Source organism: Pan paniscus, chromosome 1, assembly GCF_029289425.2.
Source record: "Pan paniscus chromosome 1, NHGRI_mPanPan1-v2.0_pri, whole genome shotgun sequence".
Taxonomy (NCBI): Eukaryota; Metazoa; Chordata; class Mammalia; order Primates; family Hominidae; genus Pan; species Pan paniscus.
In genome coordinates, this window is record NC_073249.2 from 112,645,451 (window position 1) to 112,660,407 (window position 14,957).

At 39.2% G+C, this 14,957-nt stretch overlaps 1 protein-coding gene across 5 annotated transcripts in view; it reads right to left on the reverse strand.

The window, feature by feature from the left end:
• NOTCH2 (notch receptor 2) overlaps positions 1-14,957 on the reverse strand; it is a 225,644-nt gene that overhangs the window by 154,772 nt on the left and 55,915 nt on the right. For 4 of the 5 annotated variants that reach the window (XM_063606281.1, XM_055102533.3, XM_055102540.3 and 1 more), the window contains exon 3: positions 3,196-3,455. In XM_063606281.1, the coding sequence (XP_063462351.1) occupies positions 3,196-3,455 (260 nt within the window). The remainder of the gene's footprint in view (positions 1-3,195; positions 3,456-14,957) is intronic. The other variant, XM_063606272.1, reaches the window with a different exon arrangement.

Here is a 14,957-nt window from a genome sequence, read left to right on the forward strand (position 1 = left end):
CGCAACATTAAGTTCTGCTGGCCTAGAGGTCTTAGTTCCAGAGGGAGGAACGCTGCCACCAGAAGACACAACAACAATTCCATTCAACTGGTAGTTAAGATTGCCACCAGGACACTTTGGGTTCCTACCTTTAAGTAAACAGGCTAAGAAAGGCATTACAGTGTTGGCTGGGACATCAAGGCTATCAAGACCCAGGCTATCAAGATGAAATCAGTCTACTACTCCAGAACGGAGGTAAGAAAGAGTATTCATGGAATACAGGAGATCCATTAGGGCGTCTCTTAGTATTACCATGCCCTGTGATTAAGGTCAATGGGCAACTACAACAGCCCAATCCAGGCGGGACTACAAATGGTCCCGCCTGGATGAATGAAGGTTTGGGCCTCTCCATCAGGAAAAAAAAAAAACACAACCTGCTGAGGTGTTTGCTGAAGGCAAAAGGAATACAAAATGGGTAGAAGAAGGTAGTCATCAATACCAGCTACTACCATGTGACCAGCTGCAGAAATGAGGACTGTAATTGTCCTCAGTATTTCCTCCTTCTTTTATTAAAAACATGTCTGTGCTTGCACACACTTGTACTAAGAAAATATCTTCATTTTATTTCCTTTCTCCTTTATCATGTGACATAAGATTTATTGACTTCACATCAGCATTTAAGTATCGTTAACTTTATGTAAGAGTGTTTCAGTTGGGGACCGGTGTGTTTCCGGATGTACAAAGAATAGTTGTACTACATTAGGTGTAATTATGACCTAATTATTGTCTTTATTTGAAGATTATGTGTGATCTCAGGAGATGTGTATGGGTTCAAGTTGACAAGGGGTAGATTTGTGGTGGTTAAAACTGAGTGTGTCAACTTGATTGAATTGAAGGATACAAAGTATTGATCTTGGGTGTGTCTGTGAAGGTGTTGCCAAAGGAGATTAACATTTGAGTCAGTGGGCTGGGGAAGGCAGACCCACCCTTAATCTGGATGGACACCATTTGATCATCTGTCAGCAAATATAAAGCAGGCAGAAAAACATGAAAAAGCGAGACTGGCCTAGCCTCCCAGCCTACATCTTTTTCCCGTGCTGGATGTTTCCTGCCCTCAAATATCGAACCCCAAGTTCTTCGGTTTTGGAACTCAGACTGGCTCTCCTTGCTCCTCAGCCTGCAGACAGCCTATTGTGGGACCTTGTGATCATGTGAATTAATACTTAACAAACTCTCCTTTATATATATATAAAGATTACCAATATATATATATTAAGATTGCCACCAAGACACTTTGGGTTGGAATATATATACATACATATATATTCCATTAGTTCCATCCCTCTAGAGAACCCTAATACAATGAAAAATTAATATAACAGTATTCTACACTAACTGATCCAGTATAGTTTTCTGAGTACATGTTTCACTTTTTTGCTTATTGCATTTATAGAACTCTTGGTTTAGTGCTTAAAGCAGGAGAAAAAATGAAGAATGTTCCTCCTTTTCTCATCTAATTTAATAAACACTTTTGAATAAAGCTCAGACCCACCTAGAAAAACCCACAATCTATTCAGGTGAGATATGTGTAAAAAAAAATTATAATAAAATGTGATACATAAAAATAATAAAACTTAGAGACCATTTGCCTAAAGGAATCATGAAAGGGTCACTAAGACACAGTTTTAAATAACATTGGACAATCACCAGTTGTAGAAAAGGGCATTCCAGGCAAAAGGGTGTGTAACTGTATGGAAGCAATAATAAGTACTACCTTTTCAGGAAATAAGGAGAATTTGGTGTGACTAGGCCTAGATGCTTGTGGGGAGGCCAGGCTACAAAAAGATGTAAAGTCTAGGCTGTAGAGAGCTATGGAAGTCATGTAAAAGAGTTTGCAGTTTATTCTGCGGATGATGAAAAAATATTAGACATTGTAAGCAGGTGAGATTGTTAGAATATTTGCATTTATAATCAAAGATGTAGTCATATCATGGGTGAATGAGATGGGGAGAGAAGAAAGGCAAGAAAACGTATTCAGAAACTACTTCAGAAGTCCAGGTGAGAGATAACATGGCCCTCAACTACAGGGTAGCAGAGGAAATGGGAGGAATAGACAGGTGAAAGGCAACTCAGAGGTTGGCTTGGGTGACTGAGTTGCAATGAGGTCAGAACAAGGGACAGGGAGTTTCTAGCGTGGGTATTTGGGATGTACATGGTTGCTACGTATTTCTGTCAACAAGGTGAGCTGAAAGTACCTGTAGAATAGCTCCAAGGAGAACATACAAAGGATAGCTAGAAACATGAGCCTGAATGTCAGGGTTGGGTGGAGCTAAGGGAATGATGGTGAGATTCATCAGCAAGCTAATGAAGACAGTGGCAGTGGAGGTGAATACACACAGTGAAATTCCCTAGGGAGAGCTGTGATGTGGCTCAAAAGAGGGCGCAAAACAGTGCTCCAGGGAGCACAGACATTTAATGGATAAGAACAAGGTAATGAAGAAGCAAAAGGAACAGGGTTCAGAAAACCAGAAAAGCCAGTGCCCTGAATGTCTAGGGAGGGAGATTTCTAAAAGCAAATAGTCAATAACATCAGCAACTTTTCCTCTGGTGACAGTGTACTTATTTCTTTTAGTGAAGTAAACTCTGATTCCCCATCCTGGTGTACATATTTTTTTTTTGAGACAGGGTCTCACTCTGTCACCAAGGCTAGAGTGCAGTGGTGCGATCATAGCTCACTGCAGCCTCAAACTCCTGGGCTCAAGCAATTCTTCCACTTCAGCCTCCCAAGTAGTTAGGACTACAGGTGCACACCACCACACATGACTAATTTTGTTTTATTTTTATTCTTGTTTTTTTGTAGAGATGGGGTCTTGCTATGTTTCCCAGGCTGGTCTCAAACCTCTAGCCTCAAGTGATCCTCCTGCCTTGGCCTGCCAAAGTGCTGGGATTGCAAGCGTGCGCCACCGCACCTGGCCCTGACATATATACTTTAAGCAGTCAAAGTATTTGGTCCTTTTTCTTTCTCTTTCTCTGCCCCCTGAAACTCTTAAAAGGAAGTTAGGGATAGTTGTCTGGAACATCCCAGTTCCTTATCACAATGCTAAATGTGCACCAGAGCTGGGGGACATTTAAGAGCCAGACACCATGATCTAAAAGATGCTAAATAAAGGTATCTGCTGAAGGTAGGAAAGCACTGGCTTTGGTCTCATTAGTTACCTGTAAACCCGACTTGACAGGTGCACTCATAGGTATCCCGGCTGAGCATATGGCATGTGCCGCCATTCAGGCAGGGTCGAGACACAAAGCATGGATGAGATGTCGAGTACTGGCAGTCCTCTCCTGTAAACCCTGAGGCACATCGGCACATGGCTTTCCCCAGCATGGCCTGGGCCACACAAGTCCCACCATTCTGGCAGCGGTTCTTCTCACAGGGGTCTCGATGTTGACAATATTCCCCCAAGAAGCCTTCTGGACATCTGTATGGAAAAGAGAAGAGTCCATGAAAACACCTGACTTCTTGTAAGTCCAAAAAATTACAGTAAAACAATACAGTCCAATCAAGAAAGCACCAGATTGTGAATCAACAGACCTACAAGTACCACCTATAAAACTGCTTCCCTTTAGAAGAAAGAGTCCTTAGAGAACTTAACCACATACTCCCATGTCCTTTTGAGTCCTGGCAGGTGACACAGTATCAGGTGTATGGTCTAGCAGGGTCTGCCATGGCCAGTCAACATGACCCTTATTCAAATGCAAAATGCACCCCAGCTTGTTTTCATGTGTGTACAGGTTGGGATGGTGTAACAGCACCTTTTTTAGAGCACTGTTCATACTTGTCTGCTTAAATTCATTAACTTTCTCATTTTGACTAAGCCATTTGATAGGATTAAGATGTCCACAATATAATGCATGAACTTGACCCTATTATCCCCTCTAATTTAAAATATGTAAGATATCATGTGCTTTTCCTCCATTAAGCATTGAGAAATAGTAAGTGCTTCTTTCTCTTATTTCCACTGAAACATCAATTGGCTGATACCTAGTTTTCTGGGTTATGTTCAGGTGGCTGACATTACAACGGAAAAAGGGAAAGGAGGTACAGGAATGGGGAAGAGTTCAAAGGGATATTTAAAAATCTGTTAATATTTAAGTAGTAGGCATTTTTAACCAAATAAAAAGGCACAAAATATAATTAAAATAACATAAAATATCTAAGATACCATATAAACACCAAAGTGAAGGAAGGAATCAATTGAAGAATAACATTCTATGATATTTTCCACATTGAGGCACTGAGGAACCTTTTTACATGCCACCCCTTGATTCATAAGATGTACAACCATTTCAAACTGTGTGTATTATTTATGACAATTTTCTCTGAACAATATCAAAAAGGCATGGTAAGTCTCCATTTTCATAATGAAGTTGTTTAAATGGAATCTCTGAGAAGCATTTAAATTAAGAAACACAAACACTTTCATTCTAACTATAAATGCTGCTATATATTTGGCTGGTGCCCCAAATATGTGATTCAACTTATTCCTCGTTTTAGTTTTCAGGGACTAGAAAACTGAATCTAGTAGGCTGTTCCACCATTACCTCAAAGATTACACATTGAAACCAAACTCTAAATCCCCCTCTCAAAAACCAGCTCTTCTGTGCCCAAGCCTTGTTGTCCTGATTTTCCTAATCATTGTGACCTGAAACATTGGGGTCATGAGTGCTTTTGTCTTTGACAGTCATATCCAAGACCTTTCATTAACCATTGGTTGGCAAGGCTAGCTAGCAGGGGTCACAGTTACTGAGAAAAGAAGGAAGGCCAGATACTAGGGAACTAAGACAGAAAATGCCCAGAAGAATTGTGTAGTAGCTAAAATGGCTAAAGGAGAAAACAGGGTGGTGAATAGCTATAGTGGTAGTGAGGTAACTGGCCACAGCCTCTTCACCCCTCCCAGAGCTGCATAAGATAAGCATGGCGGAGCAAGGAGCGGCTAAGGCTCTGGGCATCTTCATGAGTAGGTGTAGCTACAGACCAACAGGCAGTGAAGAAAGTTCATAGCACTGAAACCAAAGATGGCATGCAGGTGACTGTGAGGAGTCTGTATCAAGAAGGTCAGAAGGTCTGGTTTGGAGTTCTGGTGCTGTGACCTTGGACAAGTTACTTATCTTCACTGACTATCCATTTTCTCACATTGTAAATAGTTAATAAGGTCACCTACATCATGAGATTATTCTAAGAACTGAACAAAATCAAGTATGTAAAAAACCTTATAAATGTTAAAACGTTTTGCAAGTGGGCTGGGCACAGTGGCTCACACCTGTAATTCCAGCACTTTGGGAGGCTGAGGTGTGAGGACCATCTGAGGTCAGGAGTTTGAGAATAGCCCGGCCAACATGGTGAAACCCTGGCTCTACTAAAAATACAAAAATTAGCCAGGGTGGTGGTGCACGCTTGTAATCCCAGCTACTCGGGAGGCTGAGGCATGAGAATTGCTTGAACCCGGGAGGCGGAGGTTGCAGTGAGCCGACGAGATTGTGCCACTACACTCCAGCCTGTGCAACAGAGTGAGATTCCATCTCAAAAAAAAAAGTTTTGCCAAGTGAAAACATCTTTTCTCTCTTCTTTGTGCTTATTGAGGAAAATACAATGCCCCAGCCAAATCACAGCTTGATTTGAGAATAGTTTCTTGTGTTGGTTTTTTGAAGTGGAGGAGCAAAAAGTGCCAATGTAGCATAGCTAAAATTAACTCTGAGATATATTATTAAAAGCATTTGCAGCTTATTCAAGAAATGTGTTATGAATGTTAAAAACTGCAACACAATTCTCACTCACAGTGCAGCCCTCTGGGCATTATTAGATGACTCTTCATTCTCCCATATGGGAATTATGCACCTTCTAAATAATGGCAAATTTTTTAATGTGGGTGGGCTTTGCTCAGCTTTGCTCCTGAACTATTACACCACCCTAACACTATCATGTGGCATATGCTAAGAGAATGCAAAGTCATTTAAATGGTAGCATCATAAACATATAATGAAAATATAAGGTTCCCAGGAAAACAAAAATGAAGCAAAATGGAAGTTTCTAAAGCTAAACAGATGTATTTCTGAATTATTTGTTTCTACAGTTTAATTCACATTGTTGCTCCCTATCAAGTATGGAAAAATAAGTTTTAACCTAAGATATATTTAAGAAATCAGTAAAACCAGAGATTGACAAAGTACAGTTTGCAAGTCTAATTTGGACCACTGCCTGTTTTTGTTTGGCCTGTGAATAGTTTTTTACATTTTTAAATGATTAGAAAAAAAGAACAAAAGAAGGATATTTTCTGACATTTCAAAATTATATACAATTCAAATCTCAGTGTCCATAAATAGTCTTACTGGAACACAGCCATGCTCATTCATTTATAGATTGTCTATGGCTGATTTTCCACTACAACAACAGAGTCAAGTAGCTGTAATGAGACCACAAAGCCTGCAAAAATAATTACTCTCTGGCACTTTACAGAAAAAGTTTGCCAACTTCTGAGTAGAGAACATATGAAGGCTAATTCTATAAATACCATCCAATATGCTTATTAATAATGATCGGTTTCTGATAGGAAATCAACCTTATTAGTTTCCACAAAGAATATTAAACTTATAATCATTCATTCACACAACAATTAGTAAATGCCTATTATGTGCCAGGCATTTTTCCAGTGCTAGAAAAATTCTTACAGTCTTGGAGTTTACATTCTAATAGCGGAAGACGAAAACAAAATTACTAAGTAAAAGATGCACAATAGATGGAGTTAAGTGCTGTGAAAAAAAATTAAACAGGAAGGAATGGAGCTGGGGATGAGGGTGTGGGGTGAGCAAAGAGAAGTATCTCAGTTTAGAATAGGAAAATCAGAGAAGACCTTCACTAACAATACTTGAGTTGAGACCTAAATAAGGTGAGAGTAATCATGCAGGTATCTTAGGGAAACACATTCATGAGAAAGGGAACAGCAAATGCAAAGGCCATAACACAGAGAGCAGCCCTAGTGTGTTTGAGAAACAGCAAGAATATCTGGAGCAGGAGAAAATAGATGAGAGCTGTAACTGGGATGTGGATCAATTGGGGCCTTTAAGGCACTGTAAAGAAAGACTTAGGGTTTTCCTCTAAATGGGATAATACTTACATATGAGGTACAACAGACTTACTCTCCTAAAGCCCGTGTACAGAACCACATATTTGCTTTATGTGAAACTAGACCTACTGTATTAATAAAGTTTGATTTCTATTTAAAATGTTTTAGAGGGCTGGACATCAGCTTAGTTCTTTACTTTTACCTTAGAAGATATACAAGTCTCTTTTAACCTGCATTTTCATGAGGTCCCATTTCCCTTTCCAAATTATTGTTTCACAGCTAACCTTCTATGACTGTAGCCTAATTTCAGATATTTCTCTTTCTTTTCCATCTACTTCTTACTGATCCCTCTGCAACAAAACTTTAATTCTAATTATTGCTTAGAAACTGTTTTCTAAAAACAATGACTTTCCTCTAGTCAAGTTCAGTGGTCTCATCTGAAACTTCATAAGGAAATTCTCTCTCCTATAGGGAGAATTGCTAACCACTCCATGCACCGTTTTAATCATTTTACCTTGGCTTCTATGACTCCCTCTGTCTAACTCAAAACCCAGTGAAGTCTTAGTCTGGATTGCTGATTTCTCCTTCTTCCCCATCTATTATGGCCACCCTAATGTTTAAGTCTGGACTGCACTGCTCTTTCTCTCAAATGCATTTGTTACTGTTGTTGTTCACTTGGTTTTAAACAACTTCCTTCCTGTAACTGACTCCAAAATACACTGTTCCAGTCCCATATGTTCAGTTTTCTAGAAGTCATCTCTCTATCCTAATATGTGCGGCCACTATTTGAAACTAAACATTTGTAAAAGGAGATCATCTTCCCAAGAAACTTTAATTATTCAATTTTTCTAAGGCTTCCACACACAATTTAAAGTGACTTCATCTCTTTAAGTTGCATATAATTTATTACCACATTCTGACAAGACTTGTTAACTGAATTCCTATAATACTTATCATTCGTGTTCACAGTTTCCTTTTTGATACAAATTCTGATCATCTTAAAAGCCTCAGGCCAGACATCATCTTGTTGCTGGCTTTTCCCCCATTTCCAGCCATCCTTGGAATAACAGAACCTTCAGATTCAAGAAATTTAATTTCTATCCAATTAAGTAATCATTTCTAAAATATTTCTAAAAGATAATCACCAGCCTCTGCTTGAATACAAGCATGTAGCATGGTGCCGGATAAATCTTAAGAATTTAATAAATGCTTGGAGTTATTATTGTTCTGCTCTTAAGAGTACAGACTCTGGAACCAGACCACCTGGATTTCAATCCCAACTCCACCATTTACTCAATGTGTAATCTTGGGCAAGGTACTAAACTTCCCTGTTGTAAAAGAGATGTAATAACTGTGCCTACTTCATAGGATTTTTAAATAAGGGTAAAGCACTTAGAACACTATCCAGCACATAGTAAACACTATGCATTTGTTAAGTGAAATTACTGGCTGACTACTTCAACAAAAGAACAGTCTTCAATGTGGGTGGATCCCACTGTGAGAAAGCTCTTTCTTTCTTAATTCTTCAAATTCTGCCTCCCTTCCTAGGTATATACCCGAGATAACTGAAAACATATGCCCACATAATAAAAATGTTCATAGCAGCATTATTCATAATAGCTAAAAAGTAGAAACAACCCAAATGCCTATAAGCTGATGAACAGATAAATAAAATGTGGTATATCCATAAATGAAATATGTGGCCATGAAAAGGAATGACATTCTGATACATGCTACAACATGGATGAACCTTGAAAATATGCTAAGTGAAAGAAGCCACACACAAAAGGCCACATATTATATAATTCCATTTATATGAAATGTCCAGAATATGCAAATCCATAGAGATAAAAAGTAGATTAGTGTTGCCAGGAGCTGTAAAGAAAGGGAAATAGACAGTGACTACTAAGCAGTAGAGAATTTCTTTCAGGGTGATAAAAATGTTTCAAAATTAGATAATGGTGGTGGTCTCATAACTCTGGAAATACTAAAGTCTACTAAATTAAACACTTTAAAAAGGGTAAATTTTATGATACCTAAATTATGTCTTAACTTTGAAAAGAACAAACTTTGTCTCTCTACAATTTCCAGGTTATCTCTACCCTCTAGAACAAAAAAGAACAAGCTTTCTGCTTCTCTTACACGTAGCCCTTCAAGAATCTGAAGATAGTTATGTGGGCCTTTTGTTTTCTTTTTTCCAGGATTCAATGGTTTGGTGTATTCCTCAGTATAGGGTTATTTCCAGGCTTCTTCACCTTTTTAGTGGCGCTTCTATGCTTAATAGTAGTAATAATAATCAGAATGACCAAAATTTTCTGCCTCCCTTCCCAGGTATATACCCGAAGTAACTGAAAACATATTTTCTAAGTACTTAACTATGTATTGTATATTTGCTAAGCATTTGATAGCTATTGTCTCTTGTATTACTCGCTCCAGTGCTATATTATAATCTCCATTTTATATATGAGGAACTCAGAGCTTAGAAAGATTAAGATTTTACAGCTAGGCCGGGCGCGGTGGCTCACACTTGTAATCTCAGCACTTTGGGAGGCCGAGGCAGGCAGATCACCAGGTCAGGAGATCGAGACCGTCCTGGCTAACACAGTGAAACCCTGTCTCTACTAAAAATATAAAAAATTAGCCAGGCGTTGTGGTGGGCACCTGTAGTCCCAGCTACTCGGGAGGCTGAGGCAGGAGAATGGCATGAACCCAGAAGTTGGAGGTTGCAGTGAGCCAAGATCGTGCCACTGCACTCCAGCCTGGGCGACAGAGCGAGACTCCCTCTCAAAAAAAAAAAAAAAAATCACAGCTAGTAGATGGAAGAGGCAGGATTCAAACCCAAGTAGACTCTAGAGTGCGTGTGCTTCAACACTAGGCTATCCTGCCTCCCCATCACTGGATGACTCCAGTTCATCAAAAACCTCTTTAAAAAGTGAGGCTCAAAATGGAAAAAGGCTTAACACATGTTCTTACCAGTGCAGCACAGAGCTGAACCATGACCTCCTGATCTGGACACTATGCTTTTACTATTTCAGAGTAAGTTCTTAAACTGAGGAGGCATCGTGAGAGCGCAGTTCAAGAAAGAATAATGCTCCGACTCATACCCAATGGATATGTGTACTTTTTTAGAAGCCACAAAATACTACTATGTGCTATGGAATACACACTCAGCTAAAATATTCAGAGCCTTATTTCACATGAACTACTAGTGTACCCTATTTTTCTCATCTCATACTTGTAGCACATGTTTTTTGAACCCAATAATTGGAACTGTCATTCATTCATTTTAAATCCATCATATTGAGTCTTTACTCCAAGTTTCCTTGATTGAGACAACTTTTACATTATACTCATACAATCACAGAATTTCAGCAGTGATCTCAGAAACCAAATGGTCTGAACCCCTATAGCACTGAAAAGGACACCAAAGCTAACTGATCTACCCAAAGTTGGTTATCTGAATCTAGCAATTTCCCCAGTTTTACAAATATATCCCTATCTTCACCTAGACCTTGCAATGAAATAGTACTTAACTGAAAGTGTATGACTAAGTCTTGCCCCAAGACTAGCACCTATTCAATCAGCTCTAACATCCTAAATGGACCAGCATCCTATCCATACCTCTCCTCTCCCTAAGGACAGTCTGGAAATTCCTTGCTGAACCTAAGCATATGACTAAAAGAATAATCTTTCCTAAGCATAATTTTCATGTCATTCTTCTGCTCAGAAACTAGCAACAGTATTAATACCAAGCCTTTCAAATCCAAGTTCTTTACAATCTCTGATCTGCTTGTCTGTCCCATTCCAATCATCTAACCATCTTACTCTTTAGTAATCCATAACTCGAACACTCCATATTATTTCCACAATCTTGTTTACTGTCCCCTATATTAAAATCTTTTTAATTTCCAGTGAGAAACATCATGCTTCCCTTCTGGTATATCTCCAACTTATGTTTCTTTCTTCCACCCTTTTTTCAAAAATCTGCTGTAAACCTGTCCTATAGTAAGCCTTCTACAAATCATCCCACCTGTCTCTGATCCTTCCAACAGCAGATGTAGTGCCATGTCATGCACTACATTGTCTCCACTGGTATGGTTCTTCTTTATTTAAGCCACTGTTATGTCTTTGCTGTACCTTTCTCAAACTCCCATCTAGATAGTTTTTGTGGGGAAGAGCCTGTCTTGAACCCTTGGTGTAGGTTCCCTGAATACCTGAGTACCTAAACCCCACTAAGCAGCTGGTTCCAAAGCAGGCTAAATTTCATGTGATGGATAAAGTCAGTCTCTCAATCCAAATGTTCCACAAAATCCATCTCTACTCTGTGATCTGTCTGGTAGAATAACAGGCCAAATCAACCTAATAGTCATCCTGAGGTATAGAATTATCCTTCACACCCCAGGAAGCTAAGCAGCATTATGGACATGGGAAGAAAGTGGAGTAATAGGTAAGACAGTCAGAAATAACAGACCCTTGTTTCCTAAGGCAGGAGATCTTTCAACTTGCAAATCCCTGTTCAACTGTGGTATAAGGAGAAAATATACTCTGTTAGTCTTGGTGGAAAGTAAGATTCTCTGCTTGAAAACAAGGGCTTAAATAGCTGTCTTTTTGAGATGGCTAAAGTTGAATTTGGTTAGAGAGTGAAAACATGGCTAAACACCCAACATCCCTTACATATCTATAATTCCATTAAGCTACCCAGCACACATTTTGGAAAATAGTCTACCACTTGAACTAAAGGTGTATATTCTAAAAAATAACCACAAAAATCTAACAGATGCCTTTCATCCGCAAAACTATATGAATGTTTCCCTCCTGTAGGGAGTTTATTAATTATTTTCATAACTGTCTCTTCAATGTCTCTCAGTGACTTCTACTTACTCTCTCTTCTCTAGCATTGGAACTCTGAAAGAACATACTTCGCAGATGAGGTTGTGAATACAGAGAAAGGTTTGGGGAGCATTTTTCCATTTTAAACTCCATAAACTAATCTGAATACTTACCAGGTCCATAAAGATATATTTATGACTTTTTCTTTAAAAGTCTCAGCTGGGCACAGTGGCTCACACCTCTAATCCCAGCACTGTGGGAGGCCAAGGCAAGCAGATTGCTAGAGCAGAAGTTCGAGACCTGCCTAGGCAACACGGGCAACATCGTGAGAACCCCATCTCAAAAAAAAAAAAAAGTGTCATTTCTGACATTGAGAGGTCCACATTTTCATTGTTACTGTTCAAACATACGCATGGAGTTGGATGTAGAAAAGCAAAGGAAGGAAGAAAAACAGAGAAAAACAAGGGATTCCTCCTAATGGAACTAGAAAACATTCCATTTGAAGGATACCCCTACAGTTTCCTCTCACTTAAGCAGATGAAAACCAGACCCCAACCCTCACATCTCACTAGCAGCCTGGATTAGTTTACATGTAGCCACTTTACAGATTTCAACGAAGCTGGGATCTGAATAGTAATTCCAATCTATCTGGCAATGGCTGCAGTTCAGGATCAGTCTCCCTAGTAATACAGGACAGAAAAATTTGTTCTTTCACGTTTCCTAAATGAATAGCCACTCGTCTACAGAAAAGCTTAAAACAGTGTAGCAGCTTGTGTCAGCTCCGAGATGACTGAAGTCTGAGCAGGAAATAAGCCCCTTTTCCAAATAAAAGCCAGTGTTCTCTCCCCTTGTTTTCTCCACTGAATGTTCTGTATCAGCAGGGTGAGGCCAAATTGCATCCAGGGCTTTGCTGCAGCTCTGTCTTTAGCTTTTTTTTTTTTTTTTTTTAAACGAGGATTTGGCCATTCAAAAAAAAAAAAACAACAACAACAAAGCAAAATCCCACCACATACAAGAAGAAAAAGAGAGGCATGCTTTACAAAACAGCTATTTCAAAATCATGATTTTTAAAAAAACTATACAGAATGTGGAACGAAGGGGAAAAAAAAGTCTCATGTGGGTTGCGTCGGCACCGCAGCTGCTCCTCATTAAAGCTCCTCTTTACTCCCTCTGGGCTAGTTTCCAGCAGAAAATTCTTTAAACAGAACTCTGCTTTCAACCCACTTTCTTCTTGCACTGGGCCTCTTGGCCCCCCAATCCGCAGTGGCAGCCTGCCCTAGCTGAGCTCTAGAGGGGGGAGCTGTCGTTAAGGTAAATGAGGTAAGGGCAGGGGAAAAAACTAACAAAACCCGAAACCAAATTAAGCATCGGTCAGTAACAAAGGTCTGCAGTTTGAAAGGCTCCAAATCAGTCTGTTCTTTCCTGTGACCATAATGCCAGCTTAGTTTCCTGCCCCCCTACTCTGTCCCCCCTGTTAAAGTAGATAAAAATAATTGCTAACAGCCAAGGCTAGCTGGAAACAGTGAACGTTCCTATGTAACATTCAATTCCCAAGGCTCCGACTACAAACTTGTAGGTACCCCAGAGCCTATAGAATCAAGTCTAAACTTCTAGGCTGGCATTCAGGAGGCCTAACCCACCTATTGGTCTAGACTCACTGGTCTCCCTCCTTTCAGTACCTCCTGGCTGAGGTCTGATGGGCTTGTCAACTTTTTAATTCTGTCACTCTGTGTAAAGGTAACTAACTAGGTTATGCTAATTACCAACTTTGTTTTAAAAACATGCATGAGGACTTCTAGTTAACTTCCTGGTAAAGAGGGGAAAAAAGAGAAGAAGCTCTGTCATACTACTTCTTGCCATTCCCACTCTACTCTCAACCCCCCCTTCTCTCAAAAAAAAAAAAAAAAAGAAAGAAAAAAAAGGAAATACTATAGCTTACTCAGCAAGAAGGAAAAACAAAAAGAACTTTAAAAAAAAGTATTTGTGTATAGATTGGTGTCCAGAACTGGGATACTTGTGGTAAAACACACTTTTGAGTGTAGTTTTTCTAGGGCCTTACTAGTTGTATGTGAAGGAAACAAAGACAAGTATACAATCTCTCACTCTCACACACGTACACACACACATACACACTTTTATCACAACTAATACACAAAGACTACCAAATACTGCAGGGCAGCTCATTTTTCTACTATGTAAATTCAGCTTCCTGGACAGACCATTTCTGCTTTTCTTGTAGAAGTATTTCAGAAAATGTTAATCTTGGTTCCCACATTAGGTTGCATGCTTCCAAATTAAAAGTTTCCCACAGGAAAAGAACTTCACGAGGAATTGTGAGGCTGGGAATTATCTCTGAAACCCCACCTCACTTAGTTTACATGTGTTAGGTTTTTCACCCCCTCATCTGAATAAAGCATTAAATACACACTGATTTTAATAAACCTAAACCAAAAAGAAGCTGAAGTGGTACGGACTTTAAAGCTGTTGATTCACAGCATCATTCATCTTCACTCAGACTATGAAATCAGTAACCACTGCAATGAGAAACCATGCTTTATTTATACAAGAACTTTACAAACATCCTTATCTTCCAGTTTACAGTCTGGGCTCATTTATCAGAACTCAAAGGCTGAGCTGAGCACCTAGTCTCTTCAATCATCACTTGAAAGATTGGGAAGGGGCACACAGTGTTAAAAGACTTGTGTTGTTGCTATAACAGAAGGTGGTCTTTCCTCTGTGTTCCAGAACACAATCAGGATCTTACCATACTTCACTGCACTGGACCCTGAGAAAATATCTACTTGTGATTAAAACATGGCAAACACATTCTAGACATATGAGTTTACAAAAAACACCCTTCGATGTAATGGACAAAACTGAATGAGTTAGCTCAGTTGTTCCCAAGGTATGGGCTGTGGAGTTATTGCAAGGGATTGCAATCCTTATAAATCACTTTCTAAACTACTAAACAGTATCTTGTCCATATTTAAATATATGTATATGCTTTTATGACTAGTAAAACATAAAGAT